The following is a 25,784-nucleotide window of genomic DNA, read 5'->3' on the forward strand; positions in this document are numbered from 1 at the left end:
GGTAAAGAGGAGGAAGGGAAAGAGTTTACTCTCCCTGTGTTAAGACCCAGGGGATCTGGGTCTTGGGGGTCCCCAGGGAAGGTTTTGGGGAGACCAGAGTTTATCAAACACTCAGAGTTTTGATTGGTGGCAGCCTATCAGATCTAAGCTGGTAATTAAGCTTAGAGGAATTCATGCAGGTACCCAAATTTTGGATGCTAAGGTTCAGATTTGGGAATTATACCTTATGACAGAGTAATATAACTTCTGCAGCAGTCGGAACTGTAATTAAGGTTAAATTATAATTCCATCCATGCAGACATTCTTTTTACCCTACAAATTTCTGAAAAAAATAGCTTTTAGGTCAAAATTTTCCATGTTTGGCTCAGCCATGATGTGATTTTTTTCAAATGATTTCTATATGACTACAAAATCAGTCTAGTAATTTGTGTTATATGTGTACATTTAACAAACAAACAGTCATCTCTCCCATCCGTTCCCTGCAGAAAATGTATTCCGGTATAATTCAAAAACTTCTGAATACTGGACAAGTTTCTTTAAACTTTACTTATTCTGTGAATCTCAGTGAAATGTGATAACCCAGCCAACTTAAAGAAAATTAGTTCAGTGTTATAAAATTATGTGTAAAGCTTCGATTGCCATGAGTTTGAGGTGATCCAGTGTTTGGAGTCATTTTTGCTTTGAAATGATCTTTAAAAAACCCAGAAAACTAAAAGCCTTTCAACTTTAAGATCAGTTTAAGGCTTAGAAGACTGAGCCATCGTACACTTGCAAGTATTTAACTACAAGGGCTAAGGTTTTCTGAGATGGGTGCCTGAAGTTAAGCTTATTAATCCATATTTAAGCACTTGTTCAAAGTGGCTTGAATTGCGAAAGTTAGTGGGAGTTGGTGGGTTCTGAGCAGTTTTGAAAACCAGCCCATGGAGGCTACATCTGCACTGGGGAAAAAAACCCTACAGCGTGGCAGCAAGTCCCAGAACCTGGGTCAACTGATTTGGGCTCATGGGACTTTCACTACAGGGACTAAATGTAGCAATGTAGATATTCCTGCTTGGGCTGGCACCTGGGCTCTGAAATCAAGCAAACAGGGAGGGTCTCAGAGCCTGGGCTGCAGCCTGAGCACGACTGTCTATGCTGCTGTTTTTAGCCTAGTACCATGGAGTCTGAGTCAGCTTATTAACCCCTTATTAATAACCGGCTATTAAACCAGTTGACCCACGCACTCAGACTTGCTGCTGCCGGTTGTTTATGGGGCTGGGTTGGCACTGTAGGTGTTTGCTTATTTAGGGTCCTAAAACTGAACAAGAGGCTAACTGCAGGGCATATGTTTTTTAAAATCTTGCCTAAAAATTTTAAATTCTAAGGCTGGATGAAGGTTAAAAAAAACTCTTGTTCTGACCAAACCAGAACAGATGTCCTCAAATGGAAGGGAAATCAGAATATTGTGTTAGGGATGTAAATTTTAGTGAACATGTAAAGCAATATCAGTTCCATTAGAAAAGAAAAAAGTCGCATCTTTTTAACTATCCATACTTAGGGAGACCATAGTATTTTTTCCACTTAAGGGACTGCATGGACTGCTCTTATCCCTTGTAACACCAGCGATGTAAATATGCATTAATAGGAGAAGATATCCTTTCAGTTTTCTTCTGTTGGTGGAAGGGACAAGCTTCTGAGCTTAATAGAGCTCAGCCTGAGAAAAAATCAACAGAAGATGACCAACAGAAGTCTCTCCAATAAAACATATTGGCTCATCCACTTTATTATTAAGGTTGTATGACACTTCGCATTATAAGACCCATTTTTCATTTGTTTATAACTTTGGCAAACTTCAACCATTTGGGCTAAAATTTTCTGTGCTGAGTGTCTAACTGAGCCTGACATTTTTTGGAAAATTGCAGCTGTTCAGAGAACAAGGCTAGGAAAAATAGCCCATATTAAATATAAAATGGTTACTTTTTCTTAGACGAACTCTGGCGCCCCCATGCTTTGGAAGAGGGACTAGTAACAATAACTGCATTGTGGTAGTTTTATCTCTTTATGAATACAATAATTTCATAAGAGGGGATTTCACAGCTGGTTTTTCCAAGAAGACAAGTGGAACGCATTTTGATAGCAGGGGAGGAAGATACAGATATAATTGTTTATAGATTTAACTGTGCAGTTATGGAAATAACATGATAAGGAAAATCTGGCCTGTATAGAAATGTTGTTCCAACAGTTGGTGAATTATGTCTTCCTCATGCCCAGGAAAGAGCTGCTGGGTGTCTTAGATATTCTTTGTAGCAAAAATGTAGTAGCATGCAGTCTTTTTTTAACCCAGCAATGAATAGTTTGTCCTGAGGACACCTTGAGCAGAGGGCAGTACTAATTAAAAAGCACAAGTCAGTTCTGACCTACTACTGTGGGATGGAGTCTACAGATTTATTAAACGTATAGGAAGTCTATTGATCTGAGAGTTTCAAAAATTGTTTGAGTGCAAAAGTCCCTCTTTGAAAGAGATGCATGTCAAGGATGAATAGGCACCAGGTTTTTGGGGTTTTTTTTTTTTTTTTTTTTTTTTTGCAGAGTCCCTGTAAATATTTTTGTGTATTTTTTAAAAAACTAATAATTTGTTGATGTGTTTTTTGAGCAGCAAAAGTCAAAGTGAAGAGCTCTGCTTTTAATGGTGATCCCTACGGTAAAACAAATTCCTTTATCATGCACTCGTTTAAGTAAAGAAATGGAACCTAGGAGGTGTAATCTAAGAGGTTGTTATAAACACAGAAAAGTTGTCATGCTCTTAATATGTTTAATTTTTTTAAGTTTTTTTTAATTGATTTAATTTTGGGGGTGGGGTGGGAAGAGATCAGGAGAAAACGGTTGACTTTTAGAAATGGCAGCAGCTGTCTGAGGCTGCTGAAAGGTTTGAAATGTTAGAATAAATCCCAGTGAGATTGATTAGCGGGCAAGTAATGTGGTCAGAAGCATGTGATAAACTGCACAGGCATCTGATAAGTGGATCAGTTGCCTCTGCAATTTATAGCATGCCCCTCCAGTTTGTCATATGGATATAACTCCACAAACACGGTGGTTGTCTGTTCATATATACTTACAAAAGTTTCCTTGACCATGTCCTTCCAATATATAATCATGTGAGCATGTTTTGTATCTAGCTGATTCTCTATTTCAACAGTAGAAAACAGCCACTTTTATTTCCTGAGTTAAAAAAAACCCCAAAAACTCAAAGGTGTAAATACATTCGGTGCATTTATGAGGTGGTATATATCATAAAGAAAATTGCCAGCAATTCACAGTACTTATGTTGTTCTTGAGGTTGTTTTATGATTAGAGAAATGTGGTTCTTTAGATCTTGTAGAATAAGTCAGTTATGGAAGAGGCAATATTGACAATTAATTCTGCTACCCTTCTTGTTCCTCTCAGTAATAGCTGTTATGCCAGTTGACTTGCCTTTGTATATAGGTTTGCTCAGATAAAAAAGGCAGTGTCTTCAAAGAATACTGCCACATCCTAGATCTTGCAGCAGATTTTCTGCATAGGTACAAAGGTGAGGGATGGGAAGGATTATGTAACAGCCTTTTGTGAATGAGCTCAATTTAAGACTCTCTCTTCACTCCTTCCCTTGTCCTTGTGAAGTATCTTATATCAGGAGTTATTTCATGCATTGATACCCTTCCAATAAGTCCCTATCGGACAAAGCTTTAAGGTACCCCAGTCTCGATAGACCTGTAGTTGTAACAGAAACATACTTAAAGGAAACCAGATTAAAAAATACCCTTTGCTAAATAAATACCAAACACCTAAAATGTGTGAGAGGAAATGAAGACCAGTTTTTAGAAGGATTAAAGTCTTTTATTGTGGCTGCTTATTGTGCCATGAATGCAAATGGAGCTTTACAAAATAGTCTGAGTCCCTGCCCCAAAGAGCTTACAGTGTAAGGTTCTGATCCTGCCTGTGGCTCTGTGCAGGGAGATCCTTACTTTTCATTTACTTCAGCAGGGCTCTGCCCAGGCGTCAGTGTCCACCTGCCTGGATCTGCTTGTAGGATTGTGGTTGCTTGTGTGAATATTCAGTGTACCTGGAAGAGCGCAAAAGCATTTGTTGCCAGCTTTAACATATCTTACGTAACTTGGTGTTGTGAGAGGACACAAAAGAGGGTGGCATTGAGATGTGATGAGTGGGGTCAGGGAGAGAGCCCCAGATGTTGGGCAGCAGGTACAGCTTTGCACATTGCAACACCTGTGGGTGTGCTTTCCGTTGCCCAAGGGTTACCATTTTGCAACTGTAAAGCCCAGTTGCAAACACACACCTCAGAATGCCCTGGTGTTAGGACTATTAAAAGTGCATGTGTGAACATTTAGATTTCCCATGCATATGCCAGCACTTGGTGCTTGCAGTTTCATATGCATTTAGTGGAGACAAGCCTTTGGGAAATTTACCGCAACAGCCCCATCTGTTTATAATGCTTTATTCCTCATGTTAGTGTTATAACAGGGTAGTAGACGTCACTAAAAGGAAATAAAAGCTTTAAACAACAGAGAAGCTATTCATGCAAATGGTTTAGATATCAGCTGTATTAAGTTTAATGGTATTTTATATACATGGATCTCTCTGCTAGGATGATATACAGCTTGTCCATCTACTAGGATCAGGAATCACTTTCAGAACAGATGCTTGCATGTTTTTTGCCACTTGCTCTTACACACATCTTGCTATTTTTCCATCAGTCAGAAGGGTATACCACGTAAAAGGGGTGTTCTAGCACTGTAAGTTTGCTGGCAGCCTCTTGAGCAGGTGCTGGCATATGCATGGGACCTGAGGTATCCTCAGACCATGCTACCTATTAGAAGTTGGCAATACTGTAGAGGAAACCCACCTGCAGCACATTTTATGAGCTCTTTGGCTTGGGAAGGCATGGGGTTTAATTACCTTATTTCCATAGCCACCCTTTTACCCGGTTCAGATAGCCAGTCCTTTTGTTTCACATCATTTTAGTGAGTTTTGTTTCTTTTTTAAAAGCAGTAGTATCATACAGTGCATATGCCACTCTGGCTCTGCGCAGCTTCCAGAAGAAGCCAGCATGTCTGGCCCCTAGGCGGACGGGCAGCCTGGTGGCTCCATGCAGTGCTCCATGCAGTTCCTGGCCAATGGGAGCTGCAGAGCTGGTGCTGGGGGCGGGGGCAGCATATGAAGCTTCCCTGATCACCCTTGTGCTTAGGGGCCGGACATGCTGTCCACTTCCCGGAGCTGCGCAGAGCCAGGGCAGGCAGGGAGCCTGCCTTAGCCCCGCTGCACCACCAACTGGACTTTTAATGCCCTGAAACCAGGTCAAAGACGGTTAAAAATCAGATGCCTGGCAACCCTAGAGTAATAATAATGGTATAAATAAAATATTGCCACACACTCTAAAGTAAATTCAACAGATTTGAATACACATTTAGTTTAGATTTTAACAAATTTAAATATTTTGCTGAATTATTTCTCTTCTAATATTTCTATGGCTGCAGGGACAGCATTAAAATCAGCTGTGGAAGCATGTCAGAGAAGAAGGGGTTTGGATGTAAAATGGTATGTTAAATGGACACTCAGCAGTAGAAGACAGCATGCCTACTCCCCCTATTCGCACTGATACATCTAGTTCAAGAAGGAAGTTCTGAAATTTGGAATAAAACCCCACCACTCTATTTCTTTTGCCATTATTAACATTGTACAGGACACCATGCCACCAACTTATATTTGTTCCTCTCATTCTGAGAGCAATATCCTTGAAATATGACAGCAGCATTCACAGTGAGCATATTTCACTCACCCTCTCTTTCGCTGTAGGGGGCAAACTTAGAAGCAGAAAATCTTCATGACTCTTTGCCCATATGAATTTCATCACAAATTCATGCATTTGGTCATACCTGAGAAATTGTGATACAATATTTGATACTTTTTCTGATTTGTATACCTGGTTCCTCCCACCAACCAAGCTGGCCGGATTATATCTGCAGTTTTAGGAGTCATAGGCCAGTTTTCCATGCAAACTCTCTGGCTGAGCTGACAGTTTTCACACTGTTGATTCAGTTTCTCTTGCTCTCTCTTTACTGGAAAATTATTTTTTAGCCTTAGCACAAAGTCCAGGCAAATCTGAAGCCATCCAGTTACATTTCCTCAGTATAAACTGCTCCTGGTTCTCCTGTAGTTCCTTTAGGGGATAGTCAAGCTATCTAAATACAGCAGATGTGAATCAGTGACTGAGGGCTGTATTTTTAATGCCATTTAGGTGCAGATAGCCACCTAGTGGGGTTTTCAAAAGCACCTGAGATCAGTGGAAGTTAAGCACCTAGACAGTTCTGAAAATCTCACACGGCATCTATCTAGCTACATCTTTAGGTGCCTAAATACCTTTAAAAATCTGATCCAGAGTCCTCATTGCAACCCAGGATGCCATAAGCTAAAGCAGTCCCTGGGAAGATAAGTCCCTCAGTCCCCTTGAAATTATTTATTATCCTATCAATGGCCTCCTGTGTGGAACTTTGAAACTAGTATATTCTCCTATTGCTAGGTCTCTGCTCCTCAAAACTGTTCGTTTCTCTTACTTGTTTGCACTGGCTAGATCACAGCCTCCTTATTGAGGTGTTAATAATTTGTGTATCTTAGTATTAATACAGTTTTCTCCATTTTTCATGTTTTGATGGCTTATTTCTATCATGATGTATGTGCTTTAAAGACAGCTGGAGTTCCTTTCTGCCTAAGTGAGAGCCATTTGGGTTTGTTTTTTTTCCCCCACCTTGTCAGTTGCGATAAGCTCGGTGGGATCCCTATGTAGAATTATTAGATGGCATCAAAAAGACAGAAGAAAGTACTTAGCCTTGGGGTGTTTCTTTTAAATTGCAGTCTTTTGAGAGAGAAACTGACAATCCCTGCCTCACTGTTCACAGCTTTCCAATTTGAACTCAGAGTTGTGAAAATGTGGATGCTGTGAAAATGTGGACTGTGAACATTGGGAAGTTGTGAGCTGGAGAAACAGGTAGAGATTTGCAATCTTGTTCAAATGCAAAGGTTACAGATTGTGGTTAAAAGATTAATCCTGTAATAAGCACCTTTTCCTGTCATTATGACAGCAGGAGTAGCTGCAGTGGTGCTAGTGAAGGTTACATAGCGGTTTCCAGTGTACCACCCTAGTTTTCTTTTGTTCATAATTTTCTGGACGTTTATATTTCAGACAGTTTTCCAGACTTGGCATCTGTCTAAAGGTGAATTTCATTTGAGCAAAAATGGCATTGTTGTTTTTGAGCATGGGGGAGGGGAGCGGGGAAACCCACTTCCATTTCTGGTGACTTCTTTTTAACAGTTTTACAACTGTGGGAGTTGTACAGTTGTTCTTTTTAACAGTTTTACAAACAGTGGGAGTTTGAAAGCTGAAGTTTGGGACACAAATAATCCTCATTGAGGAGCATTGTTCCAGAGGAAACTGGGTTTCATTTGTCTGAATTATTAGCTTTAGAAAATCCCATACAACTGAGTTTGTGTGTGTTGTTTTGTTGCTAACTTCATAAAGCTCATGGTTGAGGAAGGATTTGCCCATAGAGAAAACTTTGGTAAATGTGCAGCAGCTAAATCAAAGCCTTCAACAGGTGAGTTGAAGGGAAACACCTTGGTTAATTTAGCTATGTAGTGAAATCTCTAAGGCCTTGTCTACACGGCAGAAGTAAATCGAAGTTATCTAAATCGAATTTATAAAACCGAATTTATAAATTCGAATTAGAGCGTCCACACCACGAATCTCAAATCGAAGTTGTGCGTCCATGGCCCATGTCTTACTTCGATTTCAGGAGCAGTGCACTGTGGGTAGCTGTGACACAGCTATCCCATAGTTCCCACTTCCTGGTTTTCAGCCCAGTGCCTGCTGGGACCAAAAACATTGTCCCGGGTGCTGCTGGGTACAGCCTCACCCCCCCCTTTGTGAAAGCAGCAGCCAACCATTCCGCGCCGTTTTTCCTGGGTGAAGAGAGCAAACGCCATAGCACAGCAAGCATGGACCCTGCTGAGACCATGGACCCTGCTGAGACCATGGACCCTGATGAGACCAGTAATGCAATCGTGCAAGTTTTAAACAGCTCGCGCACTCTCGTGCTGTCTATGCTGAGCCATGACCTGAAAATTCAGGAGGAGAGGGGGAGGAGGAGGTGGAGGAGGAGGGACAGGAGGAGGACTTGGAGTTTGAGGAGGCAGCTGCGCACCGACAGGAGCGATGTTAATGATGGTGATGATGACGACATAGAGAGTGATCTCTCCCTAACCGCAGGACCCAGCATTTTGGAGCTACTGCTGGTAATGGGTCAGCTTCTGCCCATTGAACGCCGATTTTGGGCACGGGAAACAAGCACAGACTGGTGGGACCGCATAGTTTTGCAGGTGTGGGACGATTCCCAGTGGCTGCATAACTTTCGCATGCGTAAGAGCACTTTCTTTGAACTTTGTGACTTGCTTTCCCCTGCCCTGAAACGCCATAATACTAACATGAGAGCAGCTCTCACTGTGGAGAAGCGAGTGGCAATAGCCCTCTGGAAGCTTGCAACTCCAGACAGCTACCGGTCAGTCGCGAATCAATTTGGAGTGGGAAAATCTACCGTGGGGGCTGCTGTGATGCAAGTAGCCAAAGCAATCGTTAGGCTGCTGCTACGAAAGTTTGTGACTCTGGGAAACGTGCAGGTCATAGTGGATGGCTTTGCTGCAATGGGATTCCCTAACTGTGGAGGGGCCATAGATGGAACCCATATCCCTATCTTGGCCCCAGAGCACCAGGGCGCCGAGTACGTGAACCGCAAGGGGTACTTTTCCATGGTGCTGCAAGCACTGGTGGATCACAAGGGACGTTTCACCAGCATCCACGTGGGATGGCCAGGAAGGGTTCATGACGCGCGCGTCTTCAGAAACAGTACTCTCTTTAAACGACTGCATCAAGGAAATTACTTCCCAGACCAGAAAATAACAGTGGGCGATGTTGAGATGCCTGTCGTTATCCTGGGTGACCCAGCCTACCCCTTGATGCCGTGGCTCATGAAGCCATACACAGGCAGCCTGGACAGTGCTCAGGAGCTGTTCAACTACAGGCTGAGCAAGTGCAGGATGGTGGTAGAGTGTGCATTTGGGCGTTTAAAGGGGCGCTTTCGATCATTACTCACTCGCTCAGACCTCAGCCCAAAGAATGTCCCCGTAGCTATTGCTGCTTGCTGTGTGCTCCACAATCTCTGTGAGAGTAAGGGGGATACCTTTATGGCGGGGTGGGAGGCTGAGGCTAATCGCCTGGCCGCTGACTACGAGCAGCCAGACACCAGGGCGATTAGAAGAGCACACCAGGAGGCGGTGCGCATCAGAGAAGCCCTGAAAATGTGTTTTGTCGCGGGCCAGGGTATGGTGTGATTGCAGTGCTTCTTTGCCCTTGATGAACACTCCCGCCTCTATTGACTCCCTGTAAGCAACCCACCGTCCCCCTTTACTTACAGCTTGCTGCAGGACTTTCAAAATCAACCCCCCACCCTTTCATTACATGTGGCTGAAGGAAAGAAAGCCAGTATGTTTTAAAAATCATTTAATCTTTATTAAAACTCATTTGTTATTGCTTTAAAAACATGCGTTCATTTTTAAAGGATCATTCCCTGTAATAAAAGCACCCTCCCCCCTTTGGATGTATGTCTGATTAGAAAGGAACTATATTCAGAGGCACAGATTTATCTAGGTATCCCTGAAAGCTGTGCTTTGGGAGGAGGATCACAGGTAAGGAAAAGCCCATGAAATACATTTCAGCTTCATTACAGCCTTTTGGTTGGGCTCTCCATGGGGGTGGAGTGTGCTGGTGCAGGAAGCCTTCCCCCACGCGTTCTAACACGTCTGCGTGAGGGAGATATGGAACCTGGGGAGCTTGGAGGGTGATTAAACATGGACTGCAGTGGCACTCTGTAACCCCGCTGCTGTTCCTGAACAATCAACATGCGTCTGAGGATATCAGTGTGATCACGCAGCAGCTCCAGCGTTCCATCACGCCAGCGCCTATCTTCCTCCCTGCTCCTCTGATCTTCCTGCCTGTCTTCCTTGCGCCACCTCTCTTCTACCTGCCGGTCTTCCTCTCGCCACCTCTCATCTCGAGCGTCTCTCCTGTCCTCCCGGTCACTGGCATCTTTCTTGTATTTTGCTATCAGTTCCTTCAAATCACTATGATGAGCTGTGTTACTGTGGCTGACTTCCATGACTTCGGAAAACATTTCGTCTCTCGTTCTCTTTTTCCTCTGTCTCTTGGGTAGCCTGGCAGATGGGGTAGTGAGTAAAGAACACTGCACAGCTGTATGGTGGAGGTAAGAGAGAGAAGTATGTAAAAAGATACATTTCTTAGAACAATGATTCCACTCACTCACACAGCACAAAACTATGCACCTTACGCAGGACATGTGATTTCACTCCAAGGTCACATTTTTCATCTTTTAATACTGGGAGACTCTGTCCCTGGGCTCAGAGCACAGTACAGATGCAGCTTGCTGGTACTGCCATTATAAATTTGCTTCCAAGCAGCCATGGTAAGTCTTTATGTTTGTCTCACCCCTCCCTGCTAAAGCATCATCGTAGCACAACTCCCCTCCACCCAGCTACATGGAGTGGCATTACAGTAGCATAATGGCCATGTTTGCTCTCCTAATTACAAATAAATTACTTATTTCAACCAGGTCACAATGAACGATAGAACTCTGGTGAGAGTTACAGCAGAAGAGGCAGAGCGAATGTTTCATGCCTGTGATCAGAGTCCTGGCGCTTATGCATCTATGCTTTGTGAAGCAATGATTCCAAATTACGTCATGCATGCCTGGAGGGGCAAAGCATCTTTCATTGGAGGACCGGCTAAGGCAGCATTGCCCCGAAATTTACTGAAAAGGCTCTTTGATTTCCTGCAATATCAATTCATGGAGATTTCTTGGGAGGATTTTCATTGCATCCCCAGACATGTTAAGGAACTTTTCATGTAACTGTAATGGCTAAAAAGAAATGACAACGCATGCTTAAAAATTGATAATTAAAAAACGCTAGTTTTTAAATATGACTGATCTAAACATTTACTCACCGCTGGTCCCTTCCATGGCTTCACTTTCTGTGATAGTGGCTTGATTAGCCTGTTGCAAGGTTAAATCTTGGGTCAGAAACAACTCCTGGCTGCTGTTGGTAATTGAGAGCTGTGTGCTATCAGCAATGTCTCCCTCATGTACCTCTTCCTGATCTTCCCCCTCTGCAGAATCCTCAGCCACAGTTGAAACTGAAATCAGGTCATCTGAATCCACGATTAAGGATGGGCGACTGGTAGCCAAGCCCCCAAAAATTGCATGTAGCTCTGCATAGAACCTGCATGTTTTAGGAGCAACTCCAGAGATCCCAAAGCTCTTCTGTGGTCCATGCTGGAGCTCTTTTTCTATTCTCAGGAGACTGCATTTTTAAAGGTGCAGCGTGATTAACTGCTGCTCAGAGCCCCACGGTGGACAAACAGGAAACTGATTCAAACCTCCACGGGTCTTTTCCTGTTTACCTGGCCAGTGCATAGGAGTTTTGAGTGCTGTCCAGAGTGGTCAGTGGTGATCTGTGGGATAGCTCCTGGAGGCCATTAACTTCGATTTCCGTCCACACTGCACTAAATTCGAATTAGTAAATTCGATTTTAGGGTTACTCCTGTGGTTTAGTAGGAGTACTAAAATCGATTTAAATAGCCCTTTAATTCGAATTAGAGGGCTGCGTCATGTGGATGGGTGCTCCATAAATTCGAATTAAAGCCGTTTAATTCGAATTTAAGGCCTCGTGTAGACATGGCCTAAGAAGGGCAGGTGCTCAGCCTGAGGTTTTGTGATGTGACTGAGGCAGGGCTTCTGGATACTTGGTAAGGAGCCGGTGTCTCATTCTTTGCAGGCCTCCTAAGACTAGAAGACGATAAGGTGGTATACAAGAGAGAGCCCCACTCAGATGTGCCTTGTGAGTAAAGTACATTCCCCACCTGCAGAGCTTGTACAGTTTGAGAGAGAGAAACTTTCTTGAATACCTGTTGAGTTGTGCAGGAGTGTGTCTTACTGATAGAGACCTTCAAAATTTGACAGCTCTTGCAATTTCATCATGAATCTTGTGATATTTGGTGTTTTTTTTCTTAAGGTCCCAAGTTCTAGAGTCATCAGAGACTGCGAGAATCTCAGTTTTCTTTTTTATTTTCTTTTTTTCAAAGTTAGTGTCTAGCTCTCTTGCTTGTGGAGAAAAACTTGAAAATGCAGATCTTAAAGGCTCAAGAATCAGAAAGGAAATCTACAGAACTCAAAATATATTATTTAAAATTTTCATGATTTTTAAGTCAATTTTGTGGTTCTTTTTGATTCATGATTTTTGAATGCTTGAAGTTGGCAATACTGTAGAAGAAACCCACCTGCAGCTCATTTTATGAACTCTTTGGCTAGGGAAGGCATTGGGGTTTAATTACCTTATTTCCATAGCCATCTTTTACCCGTGGTTCAGGTAGCCAGACCTTTTGGTTCAGATCATTTTAGTGAGCTTTGTTTCTTTTTTAAAAGCAGTCATATCGATTAGTGTCCCTATCTGAAATTAGTAAGGATCAGTGTCTCTAGGCCCTGATTCAGCAAGGTGGTTAAACATATTAACGCTCTCATTAACGTTGTTGGGATTACAGACATGCTTAAATACCTTGCTGAATCTGGGCCCTAGTTACTAGTATGGGCAGAGGCTGTGTTAATGAGAAGATGTAATGCTACTATGACAACACCTTTGTTACTTCTACGGGCAAGGCACAATATATACTGGATGATTCAGGATGCCTGAGTAACTCAGACTGTGCTGATTACTAGGATAATTAATACAGGTTGCCGCACCATCTTTCCTGACAAACCTGAGGCCTGAGTCTCTAATACACACTGCAAGGTGGATGTTTAAATTCTGTGCCAGATTGGCTATTTGTCAGGCACACACTTGGGCCTAATTACCAATTAATTTTTCCTAGCTAATGTAGGTATTTTTTATCAGTGTGTGAAATCTAGAATAATTTAAACCTTCTGCAAATTAGCTAATTGTAATTTGAATTCTGTCACCTAAGTGAGAAGTAATAGTTTATCAGCTCTTAATTAGATTGGACTTTTTCAAGGAGCAGTTTCCTGTTTTTTGACAGAAAGATATACATCTTGTTTCTCTTGTAGTGAACAGAAAAAGCAGCCTTACCTTGAATTGACAAATCAGTCTGCATTTGTTGTTGTTTTCGTCATTGTGATGAATGGCAAGTTGCCATTTAATACCGGGATCACTTATCAACTTGTGCAGCAAACATCAGTTTCCTCAAAAAGAACACTGATTATACAAGAAGGAGAGCTTGAATGCAATCTTATTAAATTGCAAATGGATGCTTGAGATTTTACATTAAAAACACTTCAAGCTTACAGAACATCTTCTAAGTTCCAATGGTTTTACAAGCATCAATTAAACTCCACTACTTCTCTGTGGATGAAATGTATATATTAGCCCGCCCATTTTACAGACGTCAAAACTAAAGGAACACAAAAGTTACATAAGTTTGCCCAAGACCACACTGAGTTAATTGCAAAGCCAAGAATAGAAGCCATAACACCTTACTTGCAGTACCACGCGTTAGCCACTAGACCATACTCCCTCCCTAAGGCCTCTTCTACCGTGGAGAATTTTTTTCATGCTAAATATCATCAGTTTTTTCATGCTAAATAACATCAATTGTTCCTAGCATACTGAACCTCTGTGCAGACATTTGTTACAAACGTTGTCAAGGTGTGTGTGCTTTAGACCATTTGTTAGATCTGCTGCAAGCAACTCTAAATAATGATTGACTTCTTTACTTGGGCTAATGTAGATGAGAAGCACTGGCGTGTTGTCAGTAGTCCTGGTAGCACTGTCCCACAGTGCACAAGCCACTGGGTGAAATCTCCCAGAAACCACTGCACATAGCTGTTATGCCAGAGCTTCTGTCATAGGTTACTGGGAGCAATGCACTCTACTGCTGCGTGTAGACATAGCAGGACGGATAAATGGAAGTGAAGTGGAATTACTAGTTTGGAAGCTCTGTAACATGCTCATGATGCACAGGCCAATGCTAGTGTTTTAATTGCACACAGTGGAACAGTCAGTGTGGTCGAGGCCTTTCAGTGAAATGAAAACTTTAATACCTCCATTAACAGCCGTCAGGTCACTTGCAGGATGCAGAAACAGTGATAACTTTAAGACAACAGAGAAAATCATTTGCTATCATTTAAGGTCTAGCAATAGTAAAATTACTGAAGGGCAAAAATACAGAATAAACATAGGGTTGCCAGTTTTGATTGGACATATTCCCTGAGGTTTCATCACATGACATAATATTTAATTAAAGATTAATCTTTGATTCCTAGAAACTCCAGGACAATCCTGGAGGCTTGGCAACCCTAATTTTAAACTGCTTCCAGAGAATCCCGAGGCCTGAGACAGTAGACCCAGGCCTGCCCAGCCTGCCCTCTGGAATGATAGCTTCCCTCTATCAGCCTCTCTTGAGATAAGGGCAAACAAAGGAGAAATTAGGATCTTTCAGCAGGAGATTGCCACAAGAAGAAGGAAGTAGCTGAATTGCTATTCATCTTGATAAGCAATTCAAGGTGAGTGTATTTGATAAACTATGTGTTAGGACAACCAGGGCTTAAAGCACTTTCACTACTCATTAAAATGAGATCTTCAGCTAAGCACTTGCTAATGGGATCAGCATCTGATTTTTCTCCATGTCAAGGACCCTCCATTACAAGGCACTTTTACAGACGGCTTGGATGACTGCAAGGGCTCTTTAGCAGCGTGTTGGCTGCACACATGCATGGAGAGGATATCTTTCAAGAAGAGAATAGATTTTAATCTGGTGAGATGAACCAGGGTATAAAATTAATATTTTTTTTTAAAAAAAAGAGGCCTCTGGTGCTACTGCAGTTTAAATAGTAAATGATGATAATTGCCTGGAGTTATTTCGCCTTCCTCTTCAGCCTGGGCCACAGGCCACTTGCAGGTTTAAACTAGTATAAATGGTGGAGTCTCTGTAACTCGAAGTCTTTAAATCATGATTCAAGGACTTCAGTAACTCAGCCAGAAGTTAAGGGGTGTGTTACAGGAGTGAATGGGTGAGGTTCTGTGGCCTGCTGTATGCAGAAGGTCAGACTAGATAATCATTATGGTCCCTTCTGGCCTTAAAGGCCATGAGTCTCATAGTCTGTAGAGAAATTTAGATCATATCAAAATAGGCTGGTAATTTTAAGTAGTGGGAGTAATTCTGTTTTGGGTGCCCAGATTGAGACTTTAAGGCTTGTTTTTCAGATGTGCTGAGTATCCCAGTTTAAGTCAGTGGGAGCTGCGGATGCTTAGTGCCTCTGGATAAAATCAGGCTTTGAGTGTCTCACATGGTGCCCCCAGAGAGTGAGTCACTCACAATCAGTAGCCAGGTTTGAAAAATGTGGCTGCTAATAAATATTTGAACATGACTGACAGACTCTGCTGAGGCAAAGCCAAACATTAGAATGGCCAGATAGCTTAATTCCCTGGGAATGTCCCAGTTTTGCATGTGTTGTCACAGGCAATTACACTGAAATGGTGTTGCTTTCCAGTTTCAGTATAGCCGGCTGGCTAGCTACTGCCCCATTCGCAATACCCAGACCCATCTGTCTCTGATCTTAGTCTTGGCACAGCACTGCCCCAGTGAATTGTTGTAGGACTCATCCTGAAAAGGAGCCTCTGACACTCCACGGCACCTAGTCTTGTGGGTTTTGGAACTCTGCAAAATCCACTGTATGCTACAGCATCCATTTCACTGTGCAACACAGATAAAGCCAGAGACGGCTCCAGGCACCAGTGCAGCAAGAACGTGCCTGGGGCGGCAAGCCGCAGGGGGCGGCGTGCCGGTCACTGTGAGGGCAGCAGTCAGGCAGCCCTCAGTGGCCTGCCTGTGGGAGGTACGCCGGTCCCGTGGCTTCGGCGGCAGGTACCCTGAAGGTGTGGGACCGGCAGATCACCCTCAGAAACGCCGCTTAAGCCGCGTGACCCGCAAACCATCCGCAGGCATACCGCCGAAGGCTGCCTGACTGCTGTGCTTGGGGCGGCAAAAAACATAGAGCCGCCCCTGGATACCGCTGAGCTCCAAGGTTATTTTTAAAGAGGGAATGGAGCACCTGGACTCAAAGGAGAATGAGATGGAGAGTGCACCAACACAGTCTGGGAGAGCACTTGGTGGGCAAGAGGAAGAATTAAGACCATCTGCAGCTGATCCCCATAACAAGCAATTTCGTCTCGGACTTAGAGCTGCCTTCCCCCACTACTCCCTCAGAGAGATCTCCTCTCCAGATGCTGAAACCTTTCTGCACCAACAACCGATGACAATATTTTTTTAAAAAGAAAAGTATTTAAAACATTTGCCCTCCTTATCGAGGATTTAGATATCTCGAGTGCTGATAGGCAGAGATGTCTAGTGAATAGAGCACAAGATTATAACCCAGAAATGCTTGAGTTTTCATCCTATCTGCACCATTCACTTCCTATGTGATCTTGAGCAGTCACACCCTCTCTGCCTCACTTTCCCCATCTGTAACATGGGGATGTTGATACTTATTTCCTTATTTCACGAGGCTCACAATGTTCGTAAAGTTGTCAGATACTATGATGGGAGTGATAGAGTGAGATTAAATACCTCCCTCAGACAGCGCCAGCCTGCACCAGCACACGCCTTAGCGCTCATATTCCTTCCCCTTCATAAACGTAATTTGTCCCATCAGATGCACAGGTGAGATTTAGCACTTGTTATGTGAGGGCAGAATAGAAGTAGCAGTCGGTAGCAGTCAGGATCAGAACTTGGTACTTCGTGGGCCCCAGGCTTCTTCTCTGCCCAGTAGACATGCTGCTGCTCAAAACTCTAGTTATTTAAATCCTGGGAAGAGAGACCAGGTATTTAAAAAAAAAAAAAAACATTCTCCCTGATTTCCTATAGCAGAACTCTCATCTTCCGGCTTGTTATCTACGCACACGCTCCTGTGCCCCATATTTCTTTCACAGGTAGTTATTTCTAGCCAATGCTAAGGTGCCCATTAGTCAACTACACTTTGGAGGCCTAATTATCAGAGCCCCTAAGTTCTCTGGACTTGGCAATATTTCTTCCTGTCAAAACTACTGCACACAGAACACTAATGAATACAGGATGACCAGTGACCTCTGCGTGTGTATGTTCCACCAGAGGGTTGGATTACTTTGTTAGTCCACAGTTCTACAGTTGTAGGTCCCTCCTTATAAATGACTTGTGCCACATATATACTCAATTTGCACATTCTTTATAGAGAGAAATCTCTGACTGCAGTTCTCAGTTACCCATATGTCCTCATAGGTCACAGAACACAGAGTACACTCATCAAACTACGGGACCTGAAGCACAACAGGGACACTTGTTAGGTAGAGAGTAGAAGCAGAAAACAAGCAAGAGAGGAAGGATAGATAGGAAATCAGCCTAATCACACAAGTACCACTGCTGTACCAAAGAGAAACTTTCCATTAAAGTCACATGGAGAGGATCAGCTAGCAGTTACGTTTTGTGTAGCGAGGGGAGGAGCGGGAGATATCACCAGCTGGTTATGGTCAAGTACCATCCTGAACAGGTGGATTCTGTGACAAGTAAGGGCTCCATCCCGTTCAGGCACATTGGCACACATCACCATGCTGGGTGTGACTTGAACTTGCTATATTGTACAGGGATCTTGTTAGGGCTCCCAAGATAAGCAGTGTCCAGCCTGGATAGTAGCTGGATGAATGGGAGACTTCTAGGGGGAAAACAAGGTGACGCTGACAATTCAGTAGGTGGGAATCTTCCCTTTAGTAACCACTCAGTTACTGCTCCGGCGTGGTGCTGGGAGGAGATGGTTGGTTGAGGAGGTTTAATCTTTTGAATGAAATGCAAAATTGAAGTCTGGAAATGGGAAGGATGGTATCTCAGGTGCCCCACTCGTATTCCCAAAGGAATAATTGCAGTACAGTCCATTTACCTACATTTTCCTGTTGCCTGAACTGGATATAGTGTTCGCTTTCTGTTTCTGGAGTGTCCTGATGCATTTTAATGGCATTTAAAGCCCCCTGCACTGAGACAGGACCAAGTAAACCTCCTAGACCATGCCTAACAGGTATTTGTCTAACCCAGTGGTCTCCAACCTTTTTATGCCCAAGATCATTTTTTGAATTTAAAGGCAACCCAGGATCTACCCTGCCCCTTCCCTAAGGCTTTGCCCTGCTCACTCCATTCCCCCCTCACCCCCCTGTCGCTCGCTCTCCTCCACCTTCACTGGGTTGGGGCAGGCAGTTGGAGTTCGGGAGGGGGTGTGGGCTCTGGGCTGGAGCCGAGGGGTTCTCAATGTGGGAGGGGGCTCTGGGCTCAGCCTGGGGTAGCGGATTGGGTGCAGTAGGAGGTGATGGGTGCAAGTTCTGGGAGGGAGTTTGGGTGCAGGAGGGGACTCTGGGCTGGGGCAGAGTGTTGGAGGGGGTTTGGGGTGCTGGCTCTGAGAGTGGGGTCAGGGCTGGAGCAGGAGGTTAGGCTGCAGGAGGGGGCTCAGGGCTCGGGCTTGGGGTGCAGGAGGGAGTTCAGGGTGCAGGAGGGGGTATGGGGTGCTGGCTCTGGGAGGGGGCTCAGGGCTTGGGCAGGGGGTTGGGATGCTAACCTAATTAATGGCAGTAATTTTTTAAAAGAAATCTTTTAGTTTTTTTAATCATTAACATCATATTAATTTTTCCTCTTAATGGATTAAAAAATTCCTGAGATTGATGGTGGCTGAGGTCCATTACCAAATCTTCCTAGATTTGTGTATTTATAGAATGCCCTACTTCCAGTTTTGCCTATTTACCTGACAACTGTGTAGGACTGTCTAGCCTTGCTAACCCTGCTTCTGTGCATTACTGAAAAAAATATATAATTTTTTAAAATCTTCTGGAAATGAATGAGAGTTTATGCAATAGTTTACTACTTGAGTGTCAAATGCTGGTGTCTTTACTCACTTGGGTAGTCCCACTGAAGTCAACATTAAAGTGATTGCTCAGGTGAGCACATGCTTAAATTGTTTGCTAATAAGGAAGGGATTATTCGTGTGCTTAAAGTTAAGTCCTAGCTAAAGTATCTTGCTGTTTGAGGCCTTAATGTTTAGTATCCTACAAATTCTTTGAAAGAAAATACTGTCTCAGCTTTAACTGCAGAAGCACTGTGGCAGTATGGTTTGAAAGAAATATAAAATTTGTCGTCATTTGTTATTAATGAGATCACAGATAATACGGTAGTTAATTTGTGGCTTTTATCAAATACACATGGTTTATACTCTATCAAGCACTTGTCTTGCATCTCTCAAATTATGAACAAGAATTCAGGTTTCAAGAATTGTTTGGACAATTTTGTGCATGTGTGTTAATTCTGGTGCAGTCTTGAAAAGGGATTGTTAACTTGTGCATATGAGTTCTTGTCACGCAATGACAGCACTGAAGAGAAGCACTTAGCATTTTCAATCCTGATAGCTCTGACACACTGATTTGAACAATGATTTACATACATTACCGAGAGCAATTAAACAGGCAGAAGTAGGATTACTGAATTTTCATTTTGCTGTAATCAGTCATTGTTGCTGAAGAACTTCTGCAGGCTGAGTATGGGCACTTCCATGTGGATCCCCTATTAACTTCTGCCCTGGCTGGATTGGTTGTATTGCTTTGCCTTGCACTAACCAAGGAGAAATGTGGCTCTGAAAGCTTAGTGGCAGAACACTGCACTCTGCACAGCAGATTTTTGGGAACATATCCAGAGCTTGCACCTGATGATGTTTTTTGATGTTGTTGGAGGGAAGGAGCAAGGTGGCAGCAAACCATTCTATGTGGAGCATATCCTGCTCTGTCCTTTTAGCAAGAGCTCACGACCTAAAATTGTGGGTGGAAGAGGAGTTCAGTCAGAAGATAAGAGGAAAGGCTGACCTTGGTTCCTCTTTTTCAGCCTCCTGAGTGGTGCAACCAAGTAGGTGTCTTTAGACTGGCCTGTTAGAGATTTCTAGTTCTCCTGCTAATCTTTTCACCCTCTTCTTTTCCCTCTCTTTGCAGGTTATTTCCAGGATTTGTTGAACAAGTCAGAGAAGGCCCTCTATGACACTTTTCCTAGCATATATGGAGAGCTATACAGCCAGAACGTCAAGCTCTTCAAGGACTTGTACAGCGAGCTGCGGCGCTATTACCGGGGCTCCAACATCAACCTGGAAGAGGCCCTCAACGAGTTCTGGACACGGCTGCTGGAGCGCCTCTTCAAGCTGATGAATCCCCAGTACCACATCACTGACGAGTACCTGGACTGCATGATGAAACACTCAGAGCAGCACAAACCCTTTGGAGAAGTTCCAAGGGACCTGAAGCTGAAGGCGACAAGAGCTTTCATCGCAGTGCGCTCCTATGTGCAGGGGCTTAGCATGGGCAGTGACGTTGTCAAAAAGGTCTCTCAGGTAGGTCATGAGACAAATCTCCTCTGTATCCACCCTGGCATCCTTTCCTACCTAACAGTTCCAGGACCCTATTTACTGCTGATGTGCATTGGGTGGTTGTGCTGTTTTTCTTAAACCTTCATCATTACTGGGCAGGCAGGGTTGTTGATGATCAACATCCTCTGCTTGTATAAACAATTGTCTGAGGGTCATCTACCAAATAGCAAGCTGGGGCTGTTATAAACACTGACAGAGCAGGAGAGTGGTAGTGCAACTCACCGCAAGTCAAACTTTACATCAGTTTAACCTGTGTGGCATGCTGCCAGGGAAGCTCTAGTCATCCAGATTGTCTAGTTGTTCGGTTGCTTGTATATATTCCCAGGACTTTCCTGGCAAGGATATTGCCATTCCTTTACATCACATTGTGTTATTTTCCTTCTTGGTGGTGATATGATGTAAGGCATGGAAAACTGACTTGCAAAGAACATGGTGGGAATGCGTGCAAAAGGTGCATGTCAGTGGTGGGTGATTCTTATGTCTGTATCTATAACAGTATGTATGTATACAATGTGTGTGTATAGAGAGAGGGTGAGTTTGTAAAGTACATTGGGCTCTTTGGGGGTGAAAGGTGCTCTCTCTATATAAATTAATGCTATTGAATGTGACTTTTTGTCGGATAAAATTGTATGCATCCTCTGGTACAAGAGGAACCTTTCAGAGCAGGAGGGAGGCTATCATACTTGGACAAGGTATTCAGGCTTTTTACAGAGGTAGTGTGATGTAGTTGTTCCATGGTCTGCAGATGACACCTTGAAAATCCATTTTATAAAATTACTTGCATACTTCATGTGAAGATGGCAATTGGCAGGATAAGGATCAGGGTGTGACTAAACTATGAATGTAAAAATTGAAATAGCAATTAATTTCCTGGAAAGAAAAAGCTTGGAAGAGGACAGCATTATTTGTTACAGCGAGTCCAGACTTAGATCTCAGAGAGACACGTTAATGTGTTAACAGTGACAAACCCTTTCATTTATCAATGCGTTACTATAAAACTGTTCAGCTACACAGAAGCCTTTGCACATCTTATTTAATGTCACACTCTCCTGGCACTTACAGCAGATAAAAGAGGAAAATGGTATAAATTAAAAGCGACAGAAGTAAAATATTTTTTCATAAATCCTTTGAATTGCTGAGTGTTTCAGCTTTATGCACCCGAATCCAACTTTAGTCCTGATTAGGTGGGTCTGAGGGGATAACGTGAGTGGCTGACAAGTTTTCTTTTTCCTTTTCCTTGTCCCTGGAGTTGCCCCATTCATTTTCTTTTCCTTGCATAAACACAGCTATAGCTGTTCATAAATTGATTCATTTTCAGCACCACTGGTTTTTGAAATGGAATATCATTTGTATTATATTGATGTATATTGGTTTTTACCCACTCTGATATGTACAATGTGGATTTTAAGTTCTTAGCATGTTTGATTCCACTGCCATGCTTCTGAGTTCTCTTAATCATTTCAGCAGCACTTTATCAAACAAAGTACAGATAAACTGTGTGAAAAATGACCATCTTTCTGATCAGCTGATAAAAGTATGACCTTCCAGAGAAAGTAGGATTGCCTCTTCCTTCACTCTCCGTTCCTTCTCCAGATCTAAATTCCTTCTGCCTGGATGACTTGTCCTCAAAACAAAACTAATCAAACCCACTGTTTTTTAAAATATGATGATGATGATGATGATTTATTTTATTTTATTTTATTTTATTTTATTTTATAAACAACATCCATATGAAACTTCTAAAACTGGTAGACTTTGCTGAACAGCTCAAAAACCTCAGCAAATCCAGCCCATGTTCAGTTTGTAATTAAACCCACAAATTGGCAAGTTTCACCTGTTTCTTCAGGAATTTTGTGCATAGTTCTAGTAGCACCACTGAAGGAACAGGGAGGTGGAGACTGGACTGCTGACACATAAGTTTTGCTTCACAAATGTCTTGGTAGCCAGTAATTATGTAGAGAACATACAACCTGGTTCATCAGTGCTTTTCATCTTGCATGGGCAGTTACACTGTGTTCAGTCAATGTAAAATGCAGTGTTTTGCACGCTTTGCACAGGAGTTAATGACTGCATAAGGGATGAAGCAGTGGAGAGTCTGGCCCATAGAACTGTACATAATCATCAATACTTTTTGTACGAGCATTGATATGATTGTTTTTTTAGTAACTTGCTGACAGGGTGCAAGTTTAAGCTGAAAATTATTGGATTCTTTCAATTTATTCCCAATTCCAGGTGATCTGTTGGATTCCCCATTAACCAGACAAAGAGCAGTTCAGATTATTGGCCTTTTAGAGTATCCCATTTAATCTGAACAAGTCTTTCAACCAGCATTTTAATTTGACAAATGTTTTATGTTGCTTTGTTTTTTATGATGATAGGAATTTTTCTAGGCTTAAAGTTTGAGAACAAAAACCTTTTCAGCCAGGAACTTGTTTAAAAATAATGTTTGAACTGAAATTTCATGCTTGGTCTCAAACCAGCTGTGGATGTTTTGCTCAGAAGCTGTACAGAAAACCCACTGAACCAGTTTGAGTTAGACAAGTATAAACTAGGGCTGTCAATAAATCTCAGTTAACTCATGCGATTAACTCAAAAAAATTAATTGCAATTAATCGCAGTTTTAATCTCATTGTTAAATAATAGAATACCATTTGAAATTTATTAAATATTTTGGATGTTTTCTACATTTTCAAATATATTGATTTCAGTTACAACAAAGAATACAAAGTGTACACTGTTCACTTTATGATTTTTTATTACAAATATTTGCACTGTAAAAATGATAAAAGAAACAGTATTTTTCAATTCACTTCATACAAGTACTGTAGAGCAATCTCTTTATTGTGAAAGTGCAACTTACAAATGTAGATTTTTTTTTTTGTTCCATAACTGCACTCAAAAACAAAACAATGCAAAACTTTAGCACCTACAAATCCACTCAGTCCTACTTCTTATTCAGTCAATCTGTATGACCAACAAGTTTGTTTACATTTACAAGAGATAATGCTGCCCACTTCTTATTTACAATGTCACCAGAAAGTGAGAACAGGAGTTCTCATGGGATTTTTGTAGCTGGCATTGCAAGGTATTTACATGCCAGATATGCTAAATGTTCATATGCCCCTTTATGCTTCAGCCACCATTCCGGAGGACATGCTTCCATGCTGATGATGCTCTTTAAAACAAATGCATTCATTACATTTATGACTGAATTCCTTAGAGGAGAATTGTATGTCTAAGGACAAGAAACTGCCAGTCTTTTAAAAGGCAAAATAGCATATACACCAGTGGCGCTCGATAAATAATACAAATATCGTAGACAAATATGAACATATGTCTCGCATCTTCCCCTTATGGTAGGATGTCGATGAGTCTCTTTCAAAAGATCTGAAATTGCACAGCTGGAGCTAACTGCATCAGATTCATAGGAAATAATAGAGAAAAGCAAATGTTACATGGTTAAATGATTTTGATTATCTACTCCTTTTATAGGAAGAGGTGAAATCAACAGAACTATATTCTTAAACATGGAAAGGTGGAGGAAGCTGTTTGGCTGACGTGATGGGGAGATGGAGCTGGTGGTCTCCAGATGTCTGGAAAGTTAGTTCAAATTGAAACTCATTAAGGGCCTTTTCAAAATGATGATCGTGGTTCCTAGCCAACTGTTGCTACTGGGAACTGAACTTGTGATTCATTCTGCTCTATTTTCATGGCAATTAAAATAAAACCCAGTTGCTTTGTTGTCTGAACAGCATGGTGACTGGTCTGTGTTCTTCTCCTGAGCCAACATGAGTCTTCATGCTGTAGTGTGATTACACCTAATAATAATTCACCTGTTTTAACTTTAACCTGGTGGCTTTGGGATTTTTTTTTAAGTTCTGGTGCAGGAAACAAGCTTGACAGCAGTAGACACCAAAGTTTTGTCGCTGTCCACAAAATAGGTATTGCCTGGGCTGTGGCAATGCAGGTTTCCGACACTGGTGATGAAACTAAACATCACGATTGCCTGGAATATGCTGAGGGGTTCTGCTTAGTTTCTGGTCTTAGAAAGATGTTTTGAAAATACAGTTCCTGTCTTTTCAGTCTCTTGACTAATGTGCTGGATAATGCTTACGGCTCACTCACAATGTTCTCATGGGCTCATTACCACCTGTTTGTGGGAAGACGATGCAAAATGATGACTCAAATGATTACACAGAGCAGCAGACTTTAAAAGGAGCCTATTTGTGTGAGCCTGGCAGCTGTTTCTTCTAGAATTTTAATCTGAAAGGGTGGAAACTTTGGCTCGTTTAATGCACACCAAGCTACTAATTACTGAATGGGAAGACTGGCTTAGACTTGTGCAGAGCAATGGCTGACAGTGTGCCTTCACAAGTTGGCCACTTATTCACCTTGTGAGCTCAGACGTGTCACTTTAGGGCCTCATTTCCAAAGGCGGAGAATACTCTTAGTTCCCGCTCATTTTAATGGGCGATTGGATGCTCATTATCTTTGGGAAGAGACAGGTAGCCTGACTTTCAGTTTTCCCATCTGTATAATCTGTATAACCCCCACCTGTATAATGATACACAGCCCCTTTTGTAAAGTGCTTTGAAATCCTTGCATGAAGAGCACTAGGTAAATACAAAGCGGTGTTATAATATTGAAGCTGCCACAGCAGTAATTGCCATGTTTCAGTACCTCCAAATGTGTGGCCGGTCACCTCCCTGGTTGAAAGATGAACACGTGTCTGCTCTCCCCAAGTTTAGGGTAGCAGGGTGTCAAGAAAGTGGGAGAGACTTTCTAACTTTTAACGAAGCCCCCAGTTTATCCATCCATTGTCCAGAGTGCTCAGCAGCCCTCCCCAGGGCCTGTTTTTGCAGTTGCTGTTCCTTCCCCTGACAACCTTGTTCTAACTGTACAGTTCAGACACGTGGGTTGAGGGTAATCAGAGTGGGTCTATCTGAACACCAGCCTATGTTCTTCACCATTTCCTGGATCACCCAGCTAGGCTCATTGATTGATTGAAAAGCTTACCTTCTTCCTCTGAAACATTGCCCCTGTATGTGTTTTCTATGATGCAGAAATCCCCCAATCCTTAATGCTGTGTCACTACTTGTAACAGCTGCCTTATGGGTGCACAGAACTAAGTAGAGATGGACACGGCGCTAGTAAGAGGCACTATTATTGCACAGCTGTGTCAGTCTCCTGGTATACAGTCACCAACTG

The 25,784-nt window shown here is 42.5% G+C and overlaps 2 protein-coding genes across 3 annotated transcripts in view; one reads left to right on the forward strand and one right to left on the reverse strand.

Moving 5' to 3' along the window:
• GPC1 (glypican 1) overlaps window positions 1–25,784 on the forward strand; it is a 738,496-nt gene that overhangs the window by 664,315 nt on the left and 48,397 nt on the right. Inside the window, exon 4 of the mRNA XM_032764746.2 lies at window positions 20,149–20,540. Coding sequence (XP_032620637.1) covers window positions 20,149–20,540 — 392 coding nt within the window. The remainder of the gene's footprint in view (window positions 1–20,148; window positions 20,541–25,784) is intronic.
• ANKMY1 (ankyrin repeat and MYND domain containing 1) overlaps window positions 1–25,784 on the reverse strand; it is a 250,288-nt gene that overhangs the window by 107,596 nt on the left and 116,908 nt on the right. The window lies entirely within an intron of this gene.

Source organism: Chelonoidis abingdonii, chromosome 8, assembly GCF_003597395.2.
Source record: "Chelonoidis abingdonii isolate Lonesome George chromosome 8, CheloAbing_2.0, whole genome shotgun sequence".
NCBI classification, from domain to species: Eukaryota; Metazoa; Chordata; order Testudines; family Testudinidae; genus Chelonoidis; species Chelonoidis abingdonii.